Source organism: Panthera tigris, chromosome B1, assembly GCF_018350195.1.
Source record: "Panthera tigris isolate Pti1 chromosome B1, P.tigris_Pti1_mat1.1, whole genome shotgun sequence".
Classification (NCBI taxonomy): domain Eukaryota; kingdom Metazoa; phylum Chordata; class Mammalia; order Carnivora; family Felidae; genus Panthera; species Panthera tigris.
In genome coordinates this window covers 131,475,174-131,501,263 of record NC_056663.1, presented here as the reverse complement: position 1 = coordinate 131,501,263, position 26,090 = coordinate 131,475,174, and the positions used below count along the sequence as shown (strand labels likewise).

At 39.5% G+C, this 26,090-nt stretch overlaps 1 protein-coding gene across 3 annotated transcripts in view; it reads left to right on the top strand.

Annotated features, from left to right (window-relative positions):
• HERC3 (HECT and RLD domain containing E3 ubiquitin protein ligase 3) overlaps positions 1–26,090 on the top strand; it is a 110,962-nt gene that overhangs the window by 6,167 nt on the left and 78,705 nt on the right. For all 3 annotated transcript variants that reach the window (XM_042984202.1, XM_042984200.1, XM_042984201.1), the window contains one exon: positions 6,822–7,089. In XM_042984202.1, the coding sequence (XP_042840136.1) occupies positions 6,864–7,089 (226 nt within the window). In that variant the 5' untranslated portion in view covers positions 6,822–6,863. The remainder of the gene's footprint in view (positions 1–6,821; positions 7,090–26,090) is intronic.

Genomic DNA, 26,090 nt, shown 5'->3' with positions numbered 1-26,090 from the left:
AGGAACAGAACGTCTTTCTTCTTTTGCTTTGTGATGGGAAAATAAGGCAGGAAAAGGAGGGGCTGGGACTGAAGTGGCTGGTGTTAGGTTCTGAACTAGAGTGCAGTCCTGTGTTCTTCTGTAGCATCTTTCATAATTTTGTGTTTTGTAAGGAAGGAAAAGATTCTACTCCTCTAGGAGCAAGGGAGAGACAGTGAGTGAGGAAAAATGGGTAGAAGGACCTGGGAGAGCAGAATGCCATTGATGAACATGGCTGAACATAAACCTTAAATTCATGGATGCCAGTTGCTACCAGATTTTAAGTTTATTTATTTAGGGGTACCTGGGTGACTCAGTTGGCCAACTATCCAACTCTTGATTTCAGCTCAGATCATGATCTCACAGTTTGTGAGATTGAGCCCTGAGTGGAGCTCTGCATTGACAGCATGGAGCCTGCCTGGGATTCTCTCTCTCTTTCTGTGCCTGCTGCTCTCTTTTTCTCAAAATAAATAAATAGAGCAGGGGAGGGGCAGAGAAAGAGGAAAGAGAGAATCACAAGCAGGCTTCATGCTGACAGGGACTCGATCTTACAAACCATGAGATCATGACCTGAGCCAAAATCAAGAGTCAGATGCTTAAGTGACTGAGTGTCCTGCAAAGTGTCCCTTTTTTTTTTTTTTTTAAAGGAGATAGAGGTTTATCGAATATACCACAAGGGAGCAGCAGACAGGACAGCAAAGGAGAGACTGTCTTCTAGTTGCTACTAGATTTGGGGGTTCTTCTAGAATGTACTTTTAAGTGAAAGCTGTATTAATAGCTGCTTCTCTTCACTGCATTGAACTCCTCTCCTGCAAGCTAGATGATTTTAGGGCCTCCTGCTATATAGTTTTGGCAGAACACCATGATGACCTAGATCACATTTCTAATTAGGGTTGTTAATCCATTCATGGGAATACATTTTATTTGTGGTTGCTATTTCATTACTTCTCTTAGTAAGTAGTTTTTATTTGGTTACTTGAAGATTCCATTACTATAGCTCAGGTGGGAAGGATTTTTGAAGCTTTTTTGAACAATAGTTCTATTTGTCTCTTTTGAAATAAATGGTAGTTAAATCAGGATGAGGCCATACATTCGGCTGCTTATTCAGGCTTGTAGTTGGCTAAAGCACCTGGAGTTCAGCTGACTCTTAAGGACTGACTCATGCTAAACAGACTTATAAGAAGCTGATATACTCAGGATGCCAAATTAATAATGAGAAGTAGAAATTCCAAGAAGGCTGGGACTTTAGGGTCAGCCTGTCACAGTGTTCTGTACCCATAGTAGGAGCTGCCTTGGAAACCAAGTTATTTAAGGTTGCTTATTAATCATGGAATCTAAGCAAGGCAAGTGGCTGAGTGAATTTAATGACTAATGTAACAGAGTCTGATCTACCTACCTCCACTGTTCAGCAGTGATTACTTAGCATTTCAAATAGGTTGACTGGTAGTGGTACCCTTTCTCTCTGGACAGTGCTGGAGACATTGGGAAGTTCTGACCCTATGGCTGTCCGTTTTCTAGGTTCCTTATTATATGGCAGACTCTGGGCCGAAACCCTAATTCTCCAGTTACCTAGTTGTGTGATTTAGTCAAGTCACTTCACTCTGTCTCACTGTCTTTTTCTTTTCCCTTATGCTTCTCTCTCTCTTTTTTTTTTTATTGTTTTGGTTCCACTTTTTTTCATCTGGAAATTAGACATGATAATAGCACCCACCTTACAGAGGTTTAAATGAGTTAATATCTGTGAAGCACATAGAAAAAGTGCCAGACATAGAGTAAGCTCAAATTAAGTCTTATCTGCTGTTATTCTTAATAATGTAATTATTAATATTATCAGTCAGGAGGTTTTTTTAATATCAAATGATAGAAATCCATATCAACAATATTAAACAAATAAAAAAGGGAGACTCCAGCCTAGATAGAGTTGATTTTCATTATGCACGGTAGTTCTATGAAGTTGCTGCAAATGCTGTTAGTGAATACTGAGCTACTGCCTCTATACAGGGTTAGTTAGGTTCTTGCTTAGAGTCTCTGGTCAACCAATCAGTGTATAATCTTTTTTTGTGTGTGTTTGTGTATATTTCTGTTTAGACACCTAGTTTAATATACATTTCTTACAAATGATTAATTGTATGCAGTATTTCTTTATGCTCTAACACTAGTCAAGAGGATTTTTAACATTTTTCTGACCCTCAGTAAGTGACAGTGTATTTCTTTGGTTATCAGCTTCGTAGCAGTGCTGTCCACCACACACTATAATCATCTCTGAATCCACAGATTCAGCTATTTTGAACATCTTTTCTGTAGCTTCTTTATGCCGTACAGATGTTACTTTAGCACTTTCCAGAGTTGCTGCATGTATAGATCAGTGAATTTCTTCTTCCCTTTTTTAGATATATCCTGTTACTGATTCATTAACGTTGAACTCACAGCCAGTAGCACTATAACTCATGTGTGAGTGAAGCTCGTCCAACACATGTATTTTCTCTGTGAGACACAGCACAGCTTTGTTGTACTTAGGAACACTAGAGATAGCACTTTAGTGCCAGGCCCAGGGGCATAGCAAAATCACCAACAAAAATGTAGAAATCTGGGGGCACCTGGGTGGCACCTGTTAGTCGGTTAGGCGTCTGACTTTGGCTCAGGTCATGATCTTGTGGTTCATGAGTTCAAGCCCCACCTCAGGCTCTGTGCTGACAGCTCAGAGCCTGGAGTCTGCTTCAGATTCTGTCTCCTTCTCTCTCTGCCCCTCCCCCACTCATGCTCTCCCTCTCTCTCTTTCAAAAATAAACACTTAAAACTTTTTTTTAAATACAGAAACATGTAGACTGCAGAAAGACCACTTTTTTACAGAATGAGAACATCATTTTGTTTGACTTTGGCTGGGAAAGTGCATGTAGGGGTGACTCAAATTTTTCCTCTCTTTGCACATGTCTGGGAATGACTGAGAAATGACCCAAGTATTGCTTTTGGGTTACAAATAACTTTTAGTGAGTAAATTCACAAGTATGGAGTTCACAAACAATGAAGTACAGCTATCGTTAGGGAGAGTGAAGGTAGTAGTGCTGGCACCAGGCAAGAGGGGGTCCAAGGCTAAGTACCGTTACTAGGACCCTTTCTGTCCTTTGTCTTTGAAACTTTATAGCTGGTAGAATCATAATGTCTTTTTTTTTTTAACTCTATTTTGATTTTTAAAAAATTATCTTTATTTTAATTTTTTAAAGTTTATTTACTTTGAGAGAGAGAGCAAACAGGGGAAGGGCAGAGAGAGATGGAGAGAGATCAGGCTCTGTGTGTTGGCAGCACAGAGTCCAATAAGGGGCTCTATTCCATGTAGCCATGAGATCATGACCTGAGCTGAAACCAAGAGTTGGATGCTTAACCAACTGAGCCACCCAGGCACCCTGAGTCATAATGGCTTATAGGTGTCCTCATGTGGCAGGGCACATAGCTTCCAGCAGCCTCAGTTGTCCTTCAGAGGCAAAAGGCAGCCTTCCTTCAGAGCTCTGGTGAGCTTACTGGGGAAGGACTCTGGCCCCCCTGGGAGTGTGAACCTATCCCTGAGCCAATCACAATGGCTTAGGAGGTGTTCTCTGATTGGTTTGCTGTGGGTCATGTCCTGTGGCTTAGGGGTGGGATTCTCTGACTGGCTTGGTGTGGCTCATGTGTATGGCTTGTGGCAGGGGTGGAGCGGGGGTTGGGGAGCGGGTATTCTTTGAATGCCTTGGCCAGGGTCATGCTTACCCTTGTGCCAGAGAGGGGAGAGTTTGTTACTAGATAAAGAGGGGCTTCGGGACATGGGTAAAAAAGCAGTTGGTGCCACTCTTGAGTTGCAGCTTTCTTTTACATGAAGTACATTTTAGCTATGCCCCCTCCCCCTGTTTTACTGACGAGTAGTGTTTCTTGTATGAATATACTGCAATCTGTTTATCCATCCTCCTGTTGATGGACATGTGGGTTGTTGCCATTTTTGTTTAGTATGAATAAAGCTGCTGTGAGCGTTGTTTATAGATCTTTTTGCAGACATACAATCATAGCTTCTTGATGTCATATTTTTAGACACACTGTTTGTACTTGGCTGGTTAACGGGATGGCTTAATGCTACAGCTGCCTAATCTCAGCCATTATCTCTTAATTCTGACTAGTTTCACGCTCAGAGGGCAGTTTTATTTTCAACTTTACTGGGCATCCTGTATTGTATACTGACTACCGTTAGTCATTCTGCAAGTAATTTTTGTGTTCTTGCTCCTGTAGGTGACCTATAAATCAGCTTGGGTGGCAGTTGTAGCCTAGTAGATGAGACTGTGGACACTGGCATCAGGCCTAGATTCATAGCCTGGTTCCTACTTCTTGTAGCTGTGTGACCTTGGGCGTGCTTCTCAATCTCTCTGAAGCTTGCTTTATCTGAAAATGAAGCTAAAAATAGTACTTATGGCACAAGGTTGTTGTGAAGATGAAATAATAATATAAAATGCTTATTAGCACAGTGACGGTTGTATGCTGCTTCTGTAATCATTGGTAGGTGGCGGGAAAGGACAAATTCATGAAACATTCAAAATGAAGAAGTTAGTTGGGAATATTAAATTATGAAAAGATTATGTGCTCTTGCTGGTCTTTTAAAATGTATATCTTACTCCCCTGCCCCAGTTTGCATTTTCTCTCTCCTCCTATGTAATTAACTCAAAGAGTAACATTTAAGCTTAATATCCTTTTAGTTCTAGAGTCTAGACAAGGAGTAAGAATCTTGGGAAGAAACAGAACTATTTGGTTAAGAAAGCAATTTCAGTCTTACATTTTATTTTCGGTTTTCCATACTTTTCCTGAAAGCCTTAAGAATTTAAAGAGTAAGTCAGGTAACATTACCATAGGTAGTCAAAAAATATTCTATTGTATGGAAATACCACATTTTATTTATTCATTCATCAACTGATGGGTGTTTGGGTTTATTTCTTCTTTTTGGTATTATGAATAATGCTGCTATGAGTATTCATATACAAATTTTTGTGTGGATGCATATTTGCAATTCTCTTGGATACCTAGGGAGTGAAATTGCCAGATCATATGATAGCTATACGTTCAGTCTTTTGATGAAGTGCCAGAATGTTTTCCAAAGTATCTGCACCATTTTACATTCCCACCAGCAACGTAGAGGTCTCCAGTTTCTATACATCCTCACCAACATTTGTTATTAACTGCCCTTTTTGATTATAGCCATCCTGGTGAGTGTGAACTGGGAGAGAGGGATGAGATTTTGTTTTTGTTTGTATGAAAGGGAAACATAAATTTCTAAAAGGTAGTGAAACTTTGGGCTGGAGTCAGCAGTAATCAGCCAAAAGTTGATTGAGAAGCTGCCAACTCAAAGAGATATGCTATACTGTGTGGTCTTTGTTTAAGGCAGTTAAAGTCTGGCTGAGGAGTTAAGTTATAAGATACTGAGAAAGTCTCCAAGGCAGTATAGTAGATGTGTCAGAGGGATGCAGGCTAACTGTGGCTGGAATGGTCCCCAGAGGCTTTCAGGTAGAAAGTGAAGCTTGACTCTGAGCCAGAAGGATGTGTAAGAAGAAATGGCAGAGAAGATAACCTTTTCCCCCCCATTTTTCATTTTTGTTTCAAGTGGTGAATTATTACTATCCAAGCTAACAATAGACTACCTAAAGGGGTTAATTAGTTCAAAAAATTTTTTTAATGAAATAGGCAGGGGCACCTTGGTGGCTCATTTGGTTAATTGCCAGGCTCGGTTTCAGCTCAGGTCATGATCTCGTGGTTCATGAGTTCAAGCCCTGCATCAGGCTCTGCTCTGACAGTGTGGAGCCTGCTTGGAATATTCTCTGTCTCTGTCTCTCTCTGTCTTTCTCTTTCTTTCTCTCAAAATAAATAAACTTAAAAAAAAATGAAATAAGAAAATTCAAAAGGTGCAAGGAGAAAGGACACGATGAAGTTGTGAGGGTAACTTCCAGATACTTATTGCCATAATGGTTTGCAAAATTGTTTTAGCCAGTCTCCTCTCCTGTACTCGGAGTTCCTCATCAGTGATCTAAAAATCACATTGTGTCAGTGTTCACTGTTCATTAATACAAAATTTATTTAGAAATATTTTTTTGAACTCTTACTAAAACACAAAAATAGCATCATTACTATGAACATTTTCAGTGATATTATGTTATCATTTTGACATGCAAGGTATCTGAAGAATATTAAGGGGAGTGTTAGTATTTATTTTAATTTTTTTAATGTCTGTTTATTTTTGAGAGAGAGAGAGAGAGATATGGAGGGGCAGAGAGAGAGAGAAAGGGAGACACAGAATCTGAAGCAGGCTCCAGGCTCTGAGCTGTCAGCACAGAGCCCAACATGGGGCTTGAACCCATGAACTGTGAGATCATGACCTGAACCAAAGTCGGACGCTTAACCGACTAAGGCACGTAGGTGCCCCAGTTTATTTTTATTTATTAGAGTTTATTTATTTATTTTGAATGAGAGAGAGTGCATCCTCCAGGGGAGTGTTATTTTTTTTTTTTCATTGATTATATTTACTACTTCAAAGTGATTTCCTTGGGGTTCCTAGTGGCTTAGTTGTTTAAGTGTCCAACTCTTGATTTAAGGTCAGGTCATGATCTCTCAGTTCTTGGGGTCAAGCCCTTCCTTGGGCTCTGCACTGACATTGCGGAGCCTGCTTGGGATTCTCCCCACCCCTCCACTGCACGTGCATGCATATGTGCACACACTCTGTCTCCCAAAATAAATAAATAAGCTTTAATAAATAAATAAAAGTGATTTTCTCTATTTTTTTTTTTAACCTTTTTTTACAGAACTCTTTTCTCGGCTACATGACTCCCTGAAGGATAAGAACAATGTTATGTTGGGGATATTGGTCTCTGGGCCAACCTGGGATCAGCACCAACCTGCAAGGGATTGTGGCTGAGCCACAGGTGTGTGGATTCATATCAGATAGAAGCGTCAAGGAAGTGGCCTGTGGAGGAAACCACTCCGTGTTCTTGCTGGAGGATGGGGAAGTTTACACGTGTGGTTTGAACACCAAGGGGCAGCTGGGCCACGAGAGGGAAGGAAATCAGCCCGGTGAGTACACCTAGTCTGCCTTGATGATTGGTGAGGAAAGGCTGAGGAAAGGGGGAGAGCTGATGGAAGATTTGTGAGTGTTTATCTTTCAAGAGGCTCTGACTGGGTGCAGGGGTCTACTGTTTGGAACTTTTGTGTTTAATTCAAGTCTTTGAACAAAAAGCCAGACTTTTCCTTTTTCCTCTTATTAGATGACATATGTAATATCACTGACTGGGGGAGAGAGGTTGACTAATTTAGAGTTAAAGAAATAGATTTTCCCCAGTGATTGAATGCTAAGACATTTTGATCGTTTTGTGGATTTGTAATCCTCATACACTCAATATCAGAAATATTTTCACCTAATTTTTTTTTTCCTAATTGCATGTTCATTGTTTATTTTGGCCACATGCTTTTGTTTAGCATTTTGGGCTAAGTGCTGTGCTAGTTGTGAGTAGATAGATAAGTGGGAGGTAGTGATGATGTGGCTCTAGGGATCCTCTGTGGAAGGATGTCTGAAGTAAGTTAAAGAGTATGCTGGAGGGAATTGGGGAGTGGGATTCATTCCTTCTGCCTTTGGGGGTCAAGGAGGAAGCATGAGTAAGACTTCAAGTGTGTGTGTATTAATGTGGCAGGAACATTAAGCTTATTGCACACACCTGAATGTACCCAGTCATTTTTTTTATTTATTTTTTTAAAAAGCATGGGTATCAAGGTGCAGTCCACTGTTCAGGGAATGTTCAATAGTACGGCAAGACTGGTGATAGAGGGTAAAAGGTGCTGTGCATATTTAAAGTCCGTTGGTTTGAATTACTTTTCTTCCCACCTTTTTTGTGTGAGGTTGACCTTCAGTATACATCTAGTGTGAATCTATGAGGTACTTTCTCAATGTTGGATTTTGGAGTAGAAGTGATGATGTTTAAATGAGTCTCCTTGTGGTGAGAAATGGTAAGATAGGGTCTTCAATTGTGACCATGTTGTGTGTTTTTACACTAACATGGGCATATGTCATTTTGTTTGTTAACTATCTTTTTTTATTCAGTCCAAATCAAGTGAGGCTACCTACCGAAGTTTCATTAAAGAAGAGCCTTGCTGTTTTTTCTAGATGATTTTATCTAGGAAGGTGTTCGTGTTCATCTAGGAAGTTCAGTTTGGCATTAGGATCAGCTAAATTTTTTCCGTGACACACTGTCTCCCTTCTTTCTCATATTTATTGTCTCCGATAGCAAGTGGCTGTGTTCCGTAGTTCACCTGTCCGAATGTCAGTATTAATTTATAAATTAATAATGTTGATCATTGGATAAAGGGCTATCAGGCTGGTCTTAAGGAAGGAAAATTACAAAGTATGTGAAGTATGATATGTGGGCTCCTTCCCTGTTCTTTGCTCCAGGTTCCTTCATTGGAGCCCTCCCTCAGATGTCCCACCAGGCCTGCTCCCTGGAGCAAATCCTAATGTTTTAGTCAGGGGTTTTCTAACATGAGGGCCCTGGACTCTTGGGATTTCACAGAAAGAGTTTCAGCATGGGCCATGTGTATTTACATGTGCAATGCACCTGATACTACAGGTTTTCAAATGTAAGTAGATTCTATTCATTAAAATAAAATTTTAGTAATGGTGCTACCAATTCATAATTGAGTTAGTAAATCCTATCCATTATGTGTTTTACCAATTAATATGAAAGTATAATATGTAGGAAGTTTTTTGATTTCTAAAAAAATTTTTTTTTTTTTGGAAAAGATTAAAAACCAAGGTCTTTCCCTTTCTCCTGTTAAAACTCACTTGAGTCTTACATAAAACCCGTACTCTTGCTCCGTTGCCCCCAATGAGAGCCAGTATCTAACAGTTAATGCCTAGAGAGGGATTAATGGCAAGTCACAGTCCAACAGCTTGGTCTTTCCCATGGGAATGTGTACATTCAACCAGGACTTAGAGACGTGTAAGACCTACTTCATACCAATAGTCCTTAAAGGATTTGTACTCACCCTGGCCAGTCTTTGAAGGAAGATGAGGAGGAGATCTTTCCAGTACTGCAGAGAGAACATAAGGTGAACCTTGGAGTCAGACAAACCAGTGCAGGCGTTACTCATCTCTGATTGTATGTCTGAGCCTCAATTCCCTTTCCTATGAAAGGGGACTTCCTGTCCTAGTGTAGCTCTTGATGCAGTAGATTCGAATTGTAAAGACGACTCTGCAAAGCTACCTATGACCTGTGAATCTGCCCTGCTCAGGCCTTCCTGTCTGTCTGCTCTGTGACTCTGCCTTCTGTGCCAGCCTCCTTGGACACCTTTGTCTTAGAACCTGAGGTGAAAGGATTCAACCAGGGGTCGCACCTGAGAAAGGAAACAAAGAGCTTACAGTACAAGGATAGCAAAGACCTGTGGGAGGCACCATGGTGAACACATCTGAGTGCAATGTGGCATTGTTCCAGTGGAGCCTTCTGACACAGCTCTATAGAGTTAGTGGTGGGAGGTTTGTGGGCTCTGCGAGTGAGTGAACAGGAGCAGTCACAGCTTCTGCCTGCATACCCAGTCAGGCCAACGCCTCGGCCTGCAACTGTTCCCTGTAGGCAAGGCTGAGTGATTGAAAGAGACTTGAGCCAGAGGTGCCTCAAGAAGGCTTTTGGATTCCACCACAGAACCCAGCCCATGCTTGTAATCTAAATTTGTAATAAGCAAGGCTGTAGTGTAAATTACAATAAATTCCAGAAATTTCTGTTGTTGGCTAAGCTTGTCTGTTAATTATAAACTCCATAGCAGCTGTGGAATAGTGCCTCTTTGAATGGAAAGATAATGTGGGTGGGCACCTCCCTCTCTTTAACTTTTTTCTTTGGTAGGTGGGTTCTAAATTGGGGACCATTTGGGTTTATTTTTAATGAGTGGGAAAAAGAGAATGAGCTTGTTTTCTCTGTGTGTTTATTGAGAACTGTGACCTGGAGAGCTGCTAGGCATGGGGCGGGTAGGGGTAGTTAGTGACAGACAGACCCTGTTTCAGGGCGCCTGTGCTGGCCCTGGTCTGCAGGAATGTTATCCCCAAATAACCCCTGTGGTGTTTGGGAAGGGAATTTGATAGCAGACCACTTCCTCAGGATGCTTCTGGGGGCAGTGGGTGGGTTTGTGATTTTAAGTCGGTATCATTGCCCAGACCAAGGGTGTGAAAGGCTAAAAAGAGCGAGGGAAAGGAAAGATGGAAGAAGATGGGGTAGGGGATACACTGTGATGAAACTCTTCTGTTAGAACATGTTTCCTTGAGTCTGTCCTGCCAATTGATCAATTTATACATGTTGCCTAACTGGCATGGTTAAAAAGTACACACATTTATTTTTATGGAGGACTCCTGTACCTGTGACATAGCAGTGGTATAAAGCACACACACAATGATTTTAAAGAGTTTTTTTTCTCCTTGAGAACATCTAATAGTTTCCTATTGCTTTTGCGGTTCCTGATGCTGCTGTGCTTTTCTTGTACTCTCATTTCTTCTTAGTTCTGCCCTTATGTGACCAACTTTGTGTGTGTTTGTGTGTGATGGGGAGAGGGCAGTTCAAGGATTCATCAAATACTGAAACTCCTTGTTATTAAAGGCCTCATATTTTCCCAGTGTGTTGGGCAGCTTGGGGTTCTAGCTTAGGTATGTCACTGACTCATTCATTTGTGTGTTGGCCAAAGGCAAAGAGCCCTATGATTCCCAGAAGCATTTTTTGTGGGCACAGTATCAAAGCTTCATCTAAACTCAGTGTCCAGATTTTTTTTTTCTTTTTTTTTAAGTGTTGGATTGGAGCACCTGGGTGGCTCAGTTGGCTCAGATCATGATCTCATGGTTTGTGGGTTCGAGCCCTGCATTGGACTCTATGCTGACAGTATGGAGCCTGGAGCCTGCTTCAGATCCCTGTCTCCCTCTCTCTCTGCCCCTCCCCTGCTTGCTCTCTCTCTCTCTCAAAAGTAAACATTAAAAAAATTTTTTTTTTTAAGTGTTGGATTGTAACTGTTTTGCATATTCCTCTTCCATATGACTTTTCTGTCCTTCATTCTCCCTATTACATGATGATGTAAATCTTACCTCTCCCCCAAAATCAGGGATAGTTTCAGTGACAAGGGCATCGTAGGATTATTACTAACTGATTTCCTCATTTTTTTGCCCATGAATTCATCTCATAATTTCCTGAAACCTAGAGTTACAGAGCTACATTATAGGAAGATTTGTGTGCCTCCCCTCCTTTTTAATTTTTTTTTTTTTAAAGAGGAAGCAAAACATGAGTTTTTTCTCCTAAATTATGTTTCTTTTAATTATGGTTTTTTGTAAGTAAAGCTACTAAGCTATACCTGAACATTAAGCACATCTTGAAATATTTTATTAAACTAAAATAGAAACTGGTTGCCCATAGAAAAAAAAATTCAAGAATTTTACCTTAGTTTACTGTGCTTCTCTTATTTCCACCCAGCCACATTGTCAGCACTGTATTCTTCAGGTAATCCACAAGTCTCCTTTCCCCATGTGTAACTCTGAATTTTCCTATTGGGATTTTAGCCCAAGCTAATCCTTGTGTTATTAGGGATCTCTGAATTTATAGAAACCTCTTCTAACCTTTCTTCCTATTTGAGTAGGCAAGAACTGTGATAGGTACAATTATTTAATCTAACTTGACTATGTTAAAATTTTAAAATTCTGCATTGACATCTCAGGAAACCTTTTCATAGCAAACCTCAAGGATAACCATTTGTAAGCAGACTCAATATTTTTGTGCAACCCTGTTTGATTCATATCTATGATTGGTTCCTTTTCCTTCCTCCTCACTTAGTTTCTCCCTTTCTTGCAGGTAATTTAATCCGATTCACATTCACACTTTGTATTCAACCTAAGCATTTCCATAACGCCCATCACCATATGTAACAGCTTTCCCGCTGTTTGATAAATGAGGTTTATAAAGCAGAATATTTCAAAAGCAGCAATTCCCAGAGCTGTGGTTGCTGCTAACCCTGGTAGAAGTAACACTTTCAGAGAGCTTATCAAGTTGCTTGAGGGCATCTGAAGGACACAGTAACTCTGTCATGTTAATCAGCTTTTGCCAAAAAGCAAACTAGCTGAGCTGAAAGGATATTGAAGACATCTTATAATGACTTCCTATTATTGAAGTGCATATTTCTGTGGGCATACTCTGATATAAAAGGCAGAAAGTGCCATAGGAAATGTTCCGATCTCAACATTGGACTGTTAGGAGCCCCATCCTTTCCTCATTAGAAGTGGCAGGTGGTCCAGGAGGCTGCACAGCCCTTTCTGATGATGATGATGATGATGATGATGATGATGATGATGATGACGACGACAAAGGTAGTAATCAAACCCTATGGAATGTGGTGACTTCTTTTTAGCTGAGTGGACAGCTTTCTAGTTCAAGAGGTTTGGAGTTCAGGAGCCAATATTATTTAATAATTTTATTTCCTGGTATGGTTAATCAAAAGTTACTTTTTCCTGTCTGTACTCAGACTACTTTCTTTAAAGATACTTGAAAGTTTTAGAAAATATGTACTTATTTATAAGCATATTCTTTAATGTGAGGTGTTATTTGTGACTTGTAAAAATTTGCAGTGTTACTTTTAAGTAATTAGCGCAGTGGTTTGCATCGTGGTACAAGAGACTCCCTTCATTTGTTAATTGTAGGAGTGGTTAACTATAGATACTATAATCGCTTTCTATGTGCTTGACATTTTTAAGCTGACTAATTCTCATGACAGTTCTGTAAAGTAGGTCAGTATTATCATTCCAGGTATATATAAAAGAGAACAGGAAAGGGGGTTGAGTTTCAGTTTTGCTTGTGTGCCGACAGTTTGGTTTTAGTAATCCTAGAATTTTGTCGATGGACATCTTTTTAACCTCAGGCTGATTGGAAAGGCACAACAGAATTTTATTCTCAGAACTGTTTTTCTTGTTAACATTTAATTTCCACTCATTCCTTACAAAAGAAATAAAAAGGATGTAAACTTGGTCACTGAGAAACTTGTATTCTTTAATTTACTGGTTGAATAACCAGATATTGTCAAGGTGTTTTGATTAAAGATATGGAGAAATAATTCTCTTTTCATCTTTAAAATCATCAGATGACTGTCAGCTTGTTCTTTTATACTCTTCTGGGTGCCAGGTAATCTGGGGAAAAAGACACATGATCATTCATATCTCAGGCAGATATATATTGCCTTGCAATTTGCCTCTTGTTCTTTGTTCCTTTATTTCCTCGAATTATTTATTTCTTATTCAGTCACTGATTGAGCAGATATTTACAGAGTGACTGGACTACTAGGTTCCTCATTTGTTGTAGTTATTGTTGGAACACGATGCATTTAGTGCAAATCCTATCCTTTGGGAGTTTATAAGCTAGGAGGGAATGTAAGATGTGTTTCTGTAAGGATTACATAATACAGCTCACCATGTGCTGAGCAAGTGATCAGGGTTCTAAATGTGTCAAAATAAGAGTTGTAGTGAAGAGTTAGGTCTAAGTCAGGTTACCGACAGTACTAAATTCAGATTTCTAACAAATGGCATCTTTTACAACCACACACATATCAAGTTCATGTTTATCTTAGGATTGTGAGCTTGTGGGAGAAGTGAAAGCTAGCATTTCAGAGAAGGGGCAGCTTTGGTAATGGTGTCATTCTCCAGGGATTTCCCATGTTTTCAGTGGGTTAAGTCCACCCTTTAGTTCTGAATTTTTGTGTTGCAGTAACAATTTTGTCATTTGGCAGTTTTGATCATCTCTTGTATACCTTGGTGATCTGCGATCTTCATAGATCTAGGAATGATAAAATGTTTTTAAGAAATTTATCAGTCTGGATGGTATGTGTCTCTTCAGCTGGTATTTTACAGTTCTTCAGGAGCTACCAGAATCTGTGTAAATGCACTTTCATAGCATGTAATGTTGAAATCTTTGGTAACTCTCCAACAGATAGACTGTCTCATATCCTTGCAGACTTTGAATCAGGTTTTGACTCATTTTAAGACATGTATTGTAATTTGTATTATAATTATTAAATGACTCATAGCAGTTGAAATTGTTATTCTGAGTGATTTTCATTTGGAGTGTTAGCTAATTATGGAGGCAGCATAGTGAATAAGAGCATGGATTCAGGAGCTAGACTTCCTGTATTGTTATCCTGGCTCTGCCACGCACTGATTGTGTGATTCTGGGAAGGTTGCTTAACCTCTCTGTGTCTCAGTTTTCTTAGTTGTGAAACATGGATAATAATATCTACAAATTAGGATTTTTGTGAGGATACAATAAGTTGTATCTTGGGTTTTTGGAATAATGTCTGGCCCAAAGTAAGCACTCAGTTAGTGCTACCAGTAGTAATAGTAGTATTATAGTAGTATGTGTTAACATCTTCCATTACATTTTTTTTATCCTACTATTCCAGCATATTAAATTAATAAATTCATTATATATATATATATTATATATATAATAAATTTATTATATATTATATATATATATTTTTTGATCATTTTTATAGGTTCCCTTAACACTATAGGATCTGATGAATGGTCTTTGCATACAGGGGAGGGAGGTGATATAAGCTAGGGTCATTAAGAGAGACTTCACATGTTACGTGAGTTCTAAAGGATGGTCTCTTTCTTGATCTTTAGTTTTTTGGGGTATTTCACCTTATTGGTCCCAAGAAAAACATTTTGCATATATAGGGCACTCTGTAAAAATGGGTTATCCACATATGGACATTCATGTATATATGTAATCTTTATGCCATGGTTAACATTGCCTCCAGCATTCTGGTCCAAAATTGCAAAGAGAAGTGAAGCAAAATAGGCATCTGTGGACATTATAGTACACCAAGGGCTTCTTTGTGATGCTTCTGGAGGACTTGAAGTGGTTTGGCGACAGTTAGTGGGGTGATTTGATCTTGCCACAGGTTCAGAAAATAGAGTACAATCAATTTATGCTGAGCCCAGCTGAATTCTGTGTGTGATTACTTTAGTTTTCCTTTTAGCTTTGATGGGCGTGCATCTTTGGGCAGGGATCTAAATGACCTGAAGGAAGGTTAAGTGGTTTTCCTTTCTGCATTCTGCAATCACCTAAGAAGAAATCACTTTGGAGTCTGAACCTGTCTAATCCCTGCTTTCGTTTTCCCCCTCCTAAATGGGCCTATATTAGGATGCTCTCAGCTGTAAGTAACAGAATACCAAAATATGGCAGGAACAGTGAGTAAAACTGCATATCTCTTTATAGAGGTCTAGGATTGGTTAAATCAGTGGCATAACGACATCATCAAGGACGTAGGTGCTTCCCATCTTCCTGTTCTGCCTTCATCATTTTGTTGTCTTTCTTCCTTGGGCGTGTCCCTTCCTAGTCACAAGGTAACCGCCACAGTTCCAGGCATCACATTCTCACACAGCTGTATTCAAAGGCAGACAGGAAGGGGAGTTTTCTTGTGTGTCATTTTTTAAAATGGGAAAACCTTGCCTAGGAGCCCCCTCGTATATCCTCTTTTGCCTCACTGGCCAGGCCTGGGTTACCGTAGACCAGTCACTGGTGTGCCTGAGTAAGTGAAGTAGGAAATATCTGTCTGGCACAGTCAAGGGTCATCTCCTAGGACTGGGGAGGGGCCCAGCAGCCCTAAGAGTTCTGGTACAAGGAAGAAGTGGGTGATGGCTGATGGGTAAGCAACACACTGTCTTCTGCAAGGTTGGTTTCATATTGTGTGCATACTGGTGGGATCTTTGACACCTTAAAGTGGAGTCATGGAGTTTTATTTTTGTTCCATATTATAATCTATAGTTCCCTTTATGGAATCAATAGCAATACCTTAACATCAGCTTTTATAACAACTGATGGCTGCCCTTATGAGGCAATGACTTTATGATGTTTATGGTATATGATACAGAATTGTGTATTTTTTTTAAATGTATTTTTCATGTTTGTTTATTTTTGAGAGAGAGAGAGAGAGAGAGCAAGCATGAGCTCGGGAGGGGCAGAGAGAGAAGGGGCAGAGGATCTAAAGTGTGTTCTTCACTGACAGCAGAGAGCCTGATGCGGAGCTTGAATTCACAAACCATGAGATCATGACCTGAGCCGAAGTTGGATGCTTAACCAACTGAGCCACCCAGGCGCCCCAGGAATTAGTATCTTATTCATCTTTGTATTTCATTGCTAAGCACAGTGTAGTAGGCACATAGTGTAGGAAATATGGTGAATAAAATGTCTCTTAGGCTTTACTGTTTTGTTGCTTTGCCACGTACTGTATGGGTTCTGGGAGATTTCTGGGGTTAGGTCAACAAAGATCACAGTGGTCTTTAAAGAAAATCACAGAATTTTAAGGATGGAGGATAAAAGAGTGACTTGAGTGATAACTATTCCATTTATGAGGCTTCACAGAACAAACAAAGGGTTTAGTATCACACAGCAGAACTTCTCTAAAGGGAGCTTTAGTAGACTTGGCAACTTCAGCTCAGTAAACTTTATCACTTTTACCCATTTTTAATCAGACTGCAAAAATCTTGAATGTCTTGAGAGCATTGCCTTTAGCAAATAGTATCACCTGGGCCATGAATCAGGTGTTCATTTATTAGCAGTCCTCCTGCATTTAACTGTCAAACTAATATAAAATCATGAAATGAGGCAGACACTAAAATACACCGTTTCCAGTGTCTTCCAGCCCTTACCACCGTACCTTTTCCTGGCAGTAAGTAAATTTCTAGGTGAATAAGAATATCCATTTGTTAATACAATTGATACAAATACCTTCCAGTAACGGGAGGCTTTAAAACAATTATTTTTAATGTTTATTTTTGAGAGAGAGAGCACAAGCGGGGCAGGGCAGAGAGAGGGGTACAGAGGATCCAGAGCCGGCTCTGCGCTGACAGCAGTGAGCCTGATGTAGGGCTTGAACTTGTGAACCATGAGATCATGACCTGAGCTGAAGTTGGACACTCAACCGATTGAGCCACCCATGTGGGTGAGTTTATGTATAAGGCAGTGGTGGATGGATGGGAGTGGAATTTTGTAGTGATGTGGAGATTTATGCTTCTTGCCAATTCTCTAGCTCACTGATATGGTTGTAAGATTTCTTGGGTCTGATTTAGAGTCTGCATTTATTCCTAGGTGCTTTACCAGCAAGGTTTGCTTTGCCACTATGCTGTTTTTTTGGATGCCAAAATTAGCCTATTATGTTGAAAGTTTAATTTTCTTTCTTGTGATATTTTTCTCCTTTGATACTCTATCAGGTATTGAAATGAAAACATTTGCAGTGGGCTCAGACTTCCAAAGGAATATGATTTACCTCATTAAAATTTGAGAGTGAGAACTTTCCATGAGGTCTAGTCACAATAGCATCTCAGCCCGTCAGCTATTTGGGGAGTTGTTCATACTGCTAGGAGGAGAGTTATAAGGCTGTATCTTTTCTTTTTTTCCTTAATGCAACTACAATAACATTGACTATATTTCCTGTGCTGTGCTTTTCATCCCCATGACTTATACATTCTGAAACTGGAAACCTGTAGCTCCTAATCCCCTTCACCCATTCTGCCCATCCCCCCAACCCCTTTCTCTCTGGCAACCACCTGTATTCATGGGTCAGTTTCTGCTTTTTTACTTGTTTATTCATTTGTATTTCTGATTCTACATATAAGTGAAATATATGGTATTTGTCTTTCTCTGACTTATTTCACTTAGTATAGTATGCTCTAAATCCATTCATGTTATCACAAATGACAGGATCTTATTCTTTTCTTATGGCTGAATCATATTTCACTGTATGCATATACCAATTTTCTTTTTTTTAAACAATTTTTTTAATATTTATTTTTGAGAGAGAGACAGAGAGAGAGAGAGACAGAGAGAGAGAGAGAGAGAGAGAGAGAGAGAGATGAGCGGGGGAGGGGCAGAGAGAGAGAGGGAGACACAGAATCCAAAGCAGACCCCAGGCTCTGAGCTGTCAGCACAGAGCCCGATGTAGAGCTCAAACCCACAAACTGCGAGATCATGACCTGGGCCAAAGTCGGATGCTCAACTGACTGAGCCACCCAGGTGCCCCATATACCACATCTTCTTTATCCATTCATCTATCGATGGACACTTAGGTTGCTTCCATATTGTGGCTATTGTAAATAATGCTGCAGTAGACATAGGGGTGCATATCTTTTGTAATTAGTGTTTTTGTTTTCTTTCACTACCCAGTAGTGAAATTACTAGATTGTATGGAATTGCTGTTTTTAATTTTTTGAAATGCCTCCATACCATTTTCCATACTGGCTACACCAATTTAGAGCTCTTTCCCCTCCCTCCCCCACCTCTTTTCAAAGTAATATTAATGAGAGCTTGCAGAGAGTCCTTAAAAATTTAAAGAACCTGTTTCCCACTTTGCATAGATTTGTGGTCGGTGTACTTTATCAAGTGAAAAGGATCATTTATTGGTTTGGAATTGGCCTAGTGCTGTATGAATAGTGCTGATCATGGTTAAATAGATTGTGCTGAGTGAGACAGCAGGTTCTACATTCTGCATATACTCAGAGTATGTGGGGCGCAGGAACAGGGCAGGGAGGTGGAGAGTGGGGGCCCATTATGCCTTTAGGTGCAAGTCGCCTGGTTTCCTTTAAGGAGGTGAAGGCCGCTGATGGGCCATCCTAGGTCTTCTCCAAGCCCAACTAGAAGTAAGAATATTGGCAACCAGGAGAAGAGAAAGGAAAGACAGGAAAAGTGAGATAGCAGTCATGCTGAGCTTACCAGGAGGCACAAGTTAAGTGTTCTTTTTTTCTTCATATGGAGGGAAGAAGGCAGAGGTAATTATGGAGTGTTTTTATTTACTGTGAAGTAGCACATGATAGAGATACCCCAAACCAGCTAGTCATGAATGAGAAATTGGAAGTTTTTCTATGATGTTTTTATGAGTATTACCCTATGCTTTACCCATCTTACTGGTTTTCATTCTTCACTGAGGGTAGTTTCTGAAGCACGAAAGCTTTGGTGAATGTGTTTAGTATTTGCACTGTGGAGATGTTAGTGGTAAACAGTATATAGGCATTCTGGCGATTTCATGCTCTCCTGTTGGTCACTGGTATAATTCAGATTGACTAGATGCCTGTCTCCTTTCTTCTTTAATATTCTAGCTTTAATATAAAGCTTCCTTGGCTAGTCTTATAGGGAGGATGACTCATCTTTAGGTTTTCTAAATAGCGACTTTTTATATTTCTAGACTGACCCAGTGTGACTAGGAAGGAGTGAGCCAATTCCCAGAGATCCGTGAAGGATAGGTCTCTCTTCCCCTGCCCCTGTTTTTCTGTCTCTCTCTGTGTCTCTCACTCAAACACACACACACACACACACACACACACACACACACACACCAGCAGACATAGGTTGAATGAAGGGAGGGTTCCAGTACACTTCACCCAGGATTGGGCAAGGCCATTGGACCCATAGAATTTCTTTCTCTTATCATTTTATGAGCTCAAGAAAAAAATCAAACTCATTCCATCTCCTCACTGCCCATCCCTTTAGTTTTTTAAAATTTTTTTTAATGTTTATTTATTTTTGAGAGATAGAGACAGAGTGTGAGTGGGGGAGGGGCAGAGAGAGATAGAAAGACACAGAATCTGAAGAGGCTCCAGGCTCTGAGCTGTCAGCACAGAGCCCAGTGTGGGGCTTGAACTCACAAGCCGTGAGATCATGACCTGAGCTGAAGTCGGACGCTTAACTGACTGAGCCATCCAGGCGCCCCTGCCCATCCCTTTATTAAATCACTGTATGAATTACCATTTAACTGCCTTGATTTAGATATTTGGGTCAGAAAAACACTGTTTTCAAGTTTGTCCATAGTTTTAATGAACCATTAACTCTGGCAGTGTTCCAGCCACACACAGCTGTCTCGAGATCTGAGGACTGACCCTCTAGTGTCCAGCGGGGGAGCTTCAGGCTTTAGTGCATGTGGATGAAACCAACCAGGGAAAGCTCTGTGACAGGAAGGGCTGGAGGGAGCCAAAGACTTAAATGAATTCTTTTCTTTTCCACTGTGGGTGCCTCCTCTCTGTCCCTTGCTTGGACTGAGTGTCATCATGATCAGGCCAGAGCTGCAAATCAAGAAGAAGCCATTCGTCTTTTTTCACTTCTTTTGTTCCTCTTCCTTTACTGCATTCTTGATTCTGAATTTTGTACATCACTGTTTGTTTAATTTGTATATTTATATTAAGGACTAGGGTACTTTGACTTTCTTTATGCTTTTAATACAGAATTTATTTCTGGTGAGGATTGCATGGCTGCCCAGGTGAGTCAGGCATATGCTACCAAGGCATTTCAGTGGGAAAGGACGGTTCACTTAATTAATGGAATTGTTAGAGTTGGCTGTTTACCTGCAAATAGACCTAGACCCCATAGCTCACTCCATATTCAAAAGTAACTTCCAGATGTATGAAGGACATAAATGTGAAAAGTAAAACTACAAAAACAATAGGAAAAAAATTAGGGGAATGTGTTTAGAAGCTTGATACAGGCGGTCCAGGAGCCATAAAGAATAATGATTGGCAGGTTTGCATTAAATTAAATTTTTTCTGTGATACAAGGCATTCATGAACAAAACCTAAAGATGAGTCTAGGTTGGGAGAAATAGTGCCATGAATTACCAGATAAAGGCTTCATATCTCAAATATACCAGGGCATCTTCTAGTTGATTAGAAAAAGATAAGCAACCCTGTAATGAAATGGACATTTTACAGAAGAGTACTTACAAATAGCCAATATGTGAAAGGAAATGAAAATTAAAATGAGATACCATTTTTTTCATCTGTTTGATTGGCAAAAAATTTCAGAGAGTAATAATATTCGCTGCTCACTGGTACTGAAAAATGGGCAGTCATGCGCTGATTGAGGAAGTATGAGCAGCTACAATCCTTTCTGTAAATCACCTGGCTGTATTTAGTAAAATTTAAAATGGTTATACCTTTTGAATAAGCGGTTCTATTTTTAAGCTTCCTTACACAAATAAAAATGTTAATATATAGCAGAAGGAAATATTTCTAAGGATGCTTATTGCAGCAGCGTTTTCAGTGGCAAAGTAATGGAAACAGCTTGCTCATCCTCTAGGGAAGAGGTTGAATAAATATAACGGACAGTCAGAAGATAAAGCTTTAAGTACCATCTTTTATGCTGTTGACTCACAAATTATTTCCAGCCTTAACTTCACCGAATCCCAGGCTTGGTATCCATTTAAAATCTCTACCTGGATGTGTAATTGGCATCTTAAGTTTAACATATACCAAGCCAAACCTGATATTTCTTTTAAACCTGTTCTCCACCCCTTTTTCTCTTATTTTGTAAATGGCAGTACCAGTCGTCAGGTCACAAACTTTGAAGCCATCCTGGAACCCACCCTTTTAACTTTACTACCCTGTGAATTATGCCCCCCCTGCCCCCCCCCCCAACCCTGCTATTTTCCTTCCCCACTTTGTTTTTCTTCATAGTTTAGGCCTGTCTCATATACTGCATTCTGTCTTTGTCTTGTCTTTGTCTTTCTCATATTTGTTTCAGCTCCATGAGGATCAGGACTGTTTTGTATCTCCCAACACCTAGAATAGTATCTGACATATTTAAGTGCAGCCTTCAGTAATTATTATTATCATTTTTTATTTATTTTCTATTTTGAGAGAGAGAGGCAAAGAGAAAGGGAGAGAAAGAGAATCCCAAGCAGGCTCCACAGCATTAGCGTGGAGCCTGATGCGGGGCTTGAACTCACAGAACTGAGAGATCATGACCTGAGCCTAAACCAAGAGTTGGACGCTTAACCAACTGAGCCAAGAGTTGGACGCTTAACCAACTGAGCCACCCAGGTGCCCCAGTAATTATTTCTTGAATAAATGAATGATTATATCATGAAAGAAACAGAGTTACTAATTAAGGACTATAGAATCCCATTTTGTAGAAATAAAATCAAGCCAAATAAGTCAGAGAAAGGCAAGTGCCATATTGTTTTACATATATGTGGAGCCAAAAAAAAAAAAAAAAAAAAGGAAAGGAAACTCAAGCTTATAAGTACAGAGAACAGATTGGTGGTTGCCAGAGACAGGGGGTGGGGTGGGGAAGGGTGCGTGAAATGGAAGAAGGTGGTCGAAAGGTGTAAACTTCCACTTATAAAATAAGTAAGTCCTAAGGATGTGGGGACTGTCAAGAACAGTACTGGATTGTATATTTGAAAATTGCTAGGAGAGTAAATCTTAAAAGCTCTGATTACAAGAAGAAATTTTGTAGTTAGGTGTGGTGATGGATGTTAACTAGACTTATTGTTGTGATCATTTTGCAGTATATATAAGTGTCGAATTCTTATGTTGTACTTAATATAATGTTGTATGTCAATTTTATCTTAATTAAAAAAAAAAAGTTAATTGCAGCTCCGTGAAAAAAAAAGTCAAGCCCAAACTTTATTGAAAAAATTATGTCCCTTTGATTTTTCCGTCCTGTGACTGTTATGTGGAATTTATTTCTAGACAGGCTTACTGAACATTAGCTGTCAGACATTTGCTTGTTGGCCTGTAATGATCTGCATGCTTGTAGGTGTGAAGCTCCAAGAAAGAAAGGTCACCCCTAGAAGTACTGCCTGCACTCCTACAGCAGAGTGGCCTGATTTGCTTTTGAGGACGTTTATATGAAATCCGTTGGAAATATAGTTGACTCTTGAACAACGCAGTGGTTAGGGGTGCTAACCCCTATGCTGTCAAAAATCCATGTATAACTTCTGCCTTCCCCAAAACTTAGATACTAATAGCCTACTGTTGACTGGAAGCCTTGCTGATAACATAGTCAATTAACACATGTTTTGTATGTTATATGTATTATATACTGTATTCTTAGAATAATCTAGAGAAAAGAAAATGATGAGAGAGGGGCGCCTAGGTGGCTCAGTTAAGCAGCCGACTTCAGCTCAGGTCATGATCTCAGGGTTTGTGGGTTCAAGCCCTGTGTTGGGCTCTGTGCGGACAGCTCAGAGCCTGGAGTCTGCTTTGGATTCTGTGTCTCCCTCTCTCTGCCCCTCCCCTGCTTGCACTCTGTATCTCTCTCTCTTTCTCTCTGTCTCTCTCTCTCAAAAATGAACTAAAAAAATTAAAAATAAAAAGAAAATGTTGAGAGAGAAAATACATTTACAGTACCATACTGTGTATGTGTATATATGTGTGTGTGTGTGTATATATGTGTGTGTATGTGTGTGTGTGTGTATATATATATATATATATATATATATATATATATATATAAATCCATGTGTAAGTGGACCCATGCAGTTTAAACCTGTGTATTCAAGGGTCAGCTGTACATTGTTGGTGCTGGGGACCCAAATATATTGAGTATTGACATCCTACAATGTCTTAGTTCCCTTACCCAAACCTGTGTATTCAAGGGTCAGCTGTACATTGTTGGTGCTGGGGACCCAAATATATTGAGTATTGATATCCTACAATGTCTTAGTTCCCTTACCCAAATATGTATTGAGTTTTTTGTATCTTAAAACTGTAAGTATTCCAGAGGTACCTGGGTGGCTCAGTCGGTTGAGCATCCGACTTCGGCTCAGGTCATGATTTCATGTTTCATGAGTTCCAGCCCCGCTTCGGGCTCTGTGCTGACAACTTGGAGCCTGGAGTTGGCTTTGAATTCTGTGTCTCTCTCTCTTTCTCTGCCCCTTCCCTGCTTGCACTCTGTGGTAGATAATTGTACTTGGATTGCTAGGACAGAGTGCTGCTGACTCAGGATTGTACTCGTCCTCCACTCTGAGACATCATTTTTTTTAATGTTTATTTATTTTTGAGAGAGTGGCAGAGGGGGCACGAGAGAGAGGGAGACACAAAATCTGAAGCAGGCTCCAGTCTCTGAGCTGTCAGCACAGAGCCTGATGCAGGGCTCGAACCCACAAACCTGAGATCATGACCTGAGCTGAAGTTGGATGCTTAACTGACTGAGCCACCCAGGCACCCTGAGACATCTTTGTTTTTAACGATAGCTTTATTGGGATATAATTCACATACCATACAATTACCCACTTGAGGTGTACAGTTCAGTGGTTTTTAGTATATTCAGAGTTGTGCAGTTACCACCACTATCAATTTTAGAACATTTTCATCGCCCCCAAAAAGACCTCATACCATTAGCAGTCATTCACTTGTTTCCCCATTCCCCAACCACTGGCCTTAGGCAACTGCTAATCTACTTTCTGTCTTCATAGATTTGCCTATTCTGAACATTTTATGTAAGTGAAATACAATATGTGGTCTTCTCTGACTGGCTGATTTTAATTTAGCATAATGTTTTTAAGATTTACAGCATATATCAGTACTTTACTCCTTTTTGTTGCCAGATAATATTCCATTGTATGGATAATACCACATTTTGTTTACACTTGCATCTCTTGATGGACATTTGGTTTCCCACTTTTAGGATATTATGAATAATGCTGCTGTGGACATTTGTGTACAAGTTTTTGTGTGCATATGTGTTTTCATTTCTCTTAGGTATGTATATGTAGGAGTGGAATTGTTGGGTCATAGGTAACCAGGTTTAACTTTTTAAGGAACTGCCAACTATTTTCCAAAGTGGATGTACCATTTTACATTTTTGCTAGCAGAGTATGAGGATCTGAGAGATTTTTAAAAATCATATCTGTCCATAAGAGTGCCTACCTTATAGGGTTATTGTGAAGATTAAATGAAAGAAAAAGGATAAAGCACTTAAAACAGTTCCTAGTACATAGGAAGCAGTGAATAATGCTAGAAATTGTAGTATTATTGATACAGTGGGTGCTCCATGAGTATAGCAGGTTCAGAATCAATGCAGTGTTTTGTGTAGCAAAGTGCATGTAACATAAAATTCAGCATCCTAACCATTTTTAAGTGTACATTTCAGTGGTATTAAGTACATTTATAATGTTGTGCTACCATTACCATCATCTGTCTCTGAAACTTTTCTCATCTTGTAAAACTAAAACAATAATGCCCCATTTCCCTGCTCCTTTAGGTGGCCATTCTGCTGTCTTTATGATTTTGACTCCTGTAAACTACTTCATATGAGTGGAATCATACAGTGTTTGTCTTTTTCTGATTGTCTTATTTCATTTAGCATAATGACCTCAGGTTTTATCCATGTTGTAGCATATGTCAGAAATGCCTTTTTAAAGCTGAATAATATTCTGTACTATGATATACTACATTTTGTTATCTATTCATCTGTCAGTAGACATTTAGGTTGCTTTCATGTTTTATAGCTATTGTGAATTATACTTCTAAGAATGTGGGTGTACAGATATCTTATCAAGACCCTGTTTTCCCCAGGAGTGAAATTGCTGTATCATTTGATAATTTTTAATTTTTTGAGGAACCATCATACTGTTTTCCACAGGGGCCAAACCATTTTACATTCTCATCAGTAGTGCACAGGATTCCAGTTTCTCCCCATCCTCACCGACACTTGTTTTTTTCTGTTTTTCTGCTAGTAGCCTCTTTTTCTGATAGTGTGAGGTGGCATTTCATTGTAATTTTGATTTGCATTTCTCTAATGATTAGTGATGTTGAGAATCTTTTTATATGCTTATGGGCCATTTAAAAATCTTTGGAGAAATGTATGTTCAAGTCCTTTCCCCTTTTTGAATTGGGTTGTTTATTTTTTTGTTATTGAGTTTTAGGAGTTTTCTATATATTCTGGATATTATTCTCTTATAAGATAACAGGTTGCAAATATTTTCTCCCATTCTGTGAGTTGCCTATTAACTCTTTTTCAAAGTGCCTTTTGATGCATAATTCTTAAAAATTCTCATGAACTCCAGTTTGTCTTTTTTTTTCTTCTTTTTTTGCCTGTGCCTTTGGTGTCATATCCAAGAAATCAAATGTCAAATCCAATGTCATGAAGCTTTTCAATGCAATATTTCTTAACATTAGAAGCACTTGGACAACTAAAAAGAAAACCCAAAAACATGTGTGGTCTTTGAAGCTGAATTTGTAATTCCAGTGTTTAGGATGGACCCAGGTGTTCATGTTTAGAAAAAGACTCCCGGGTGCC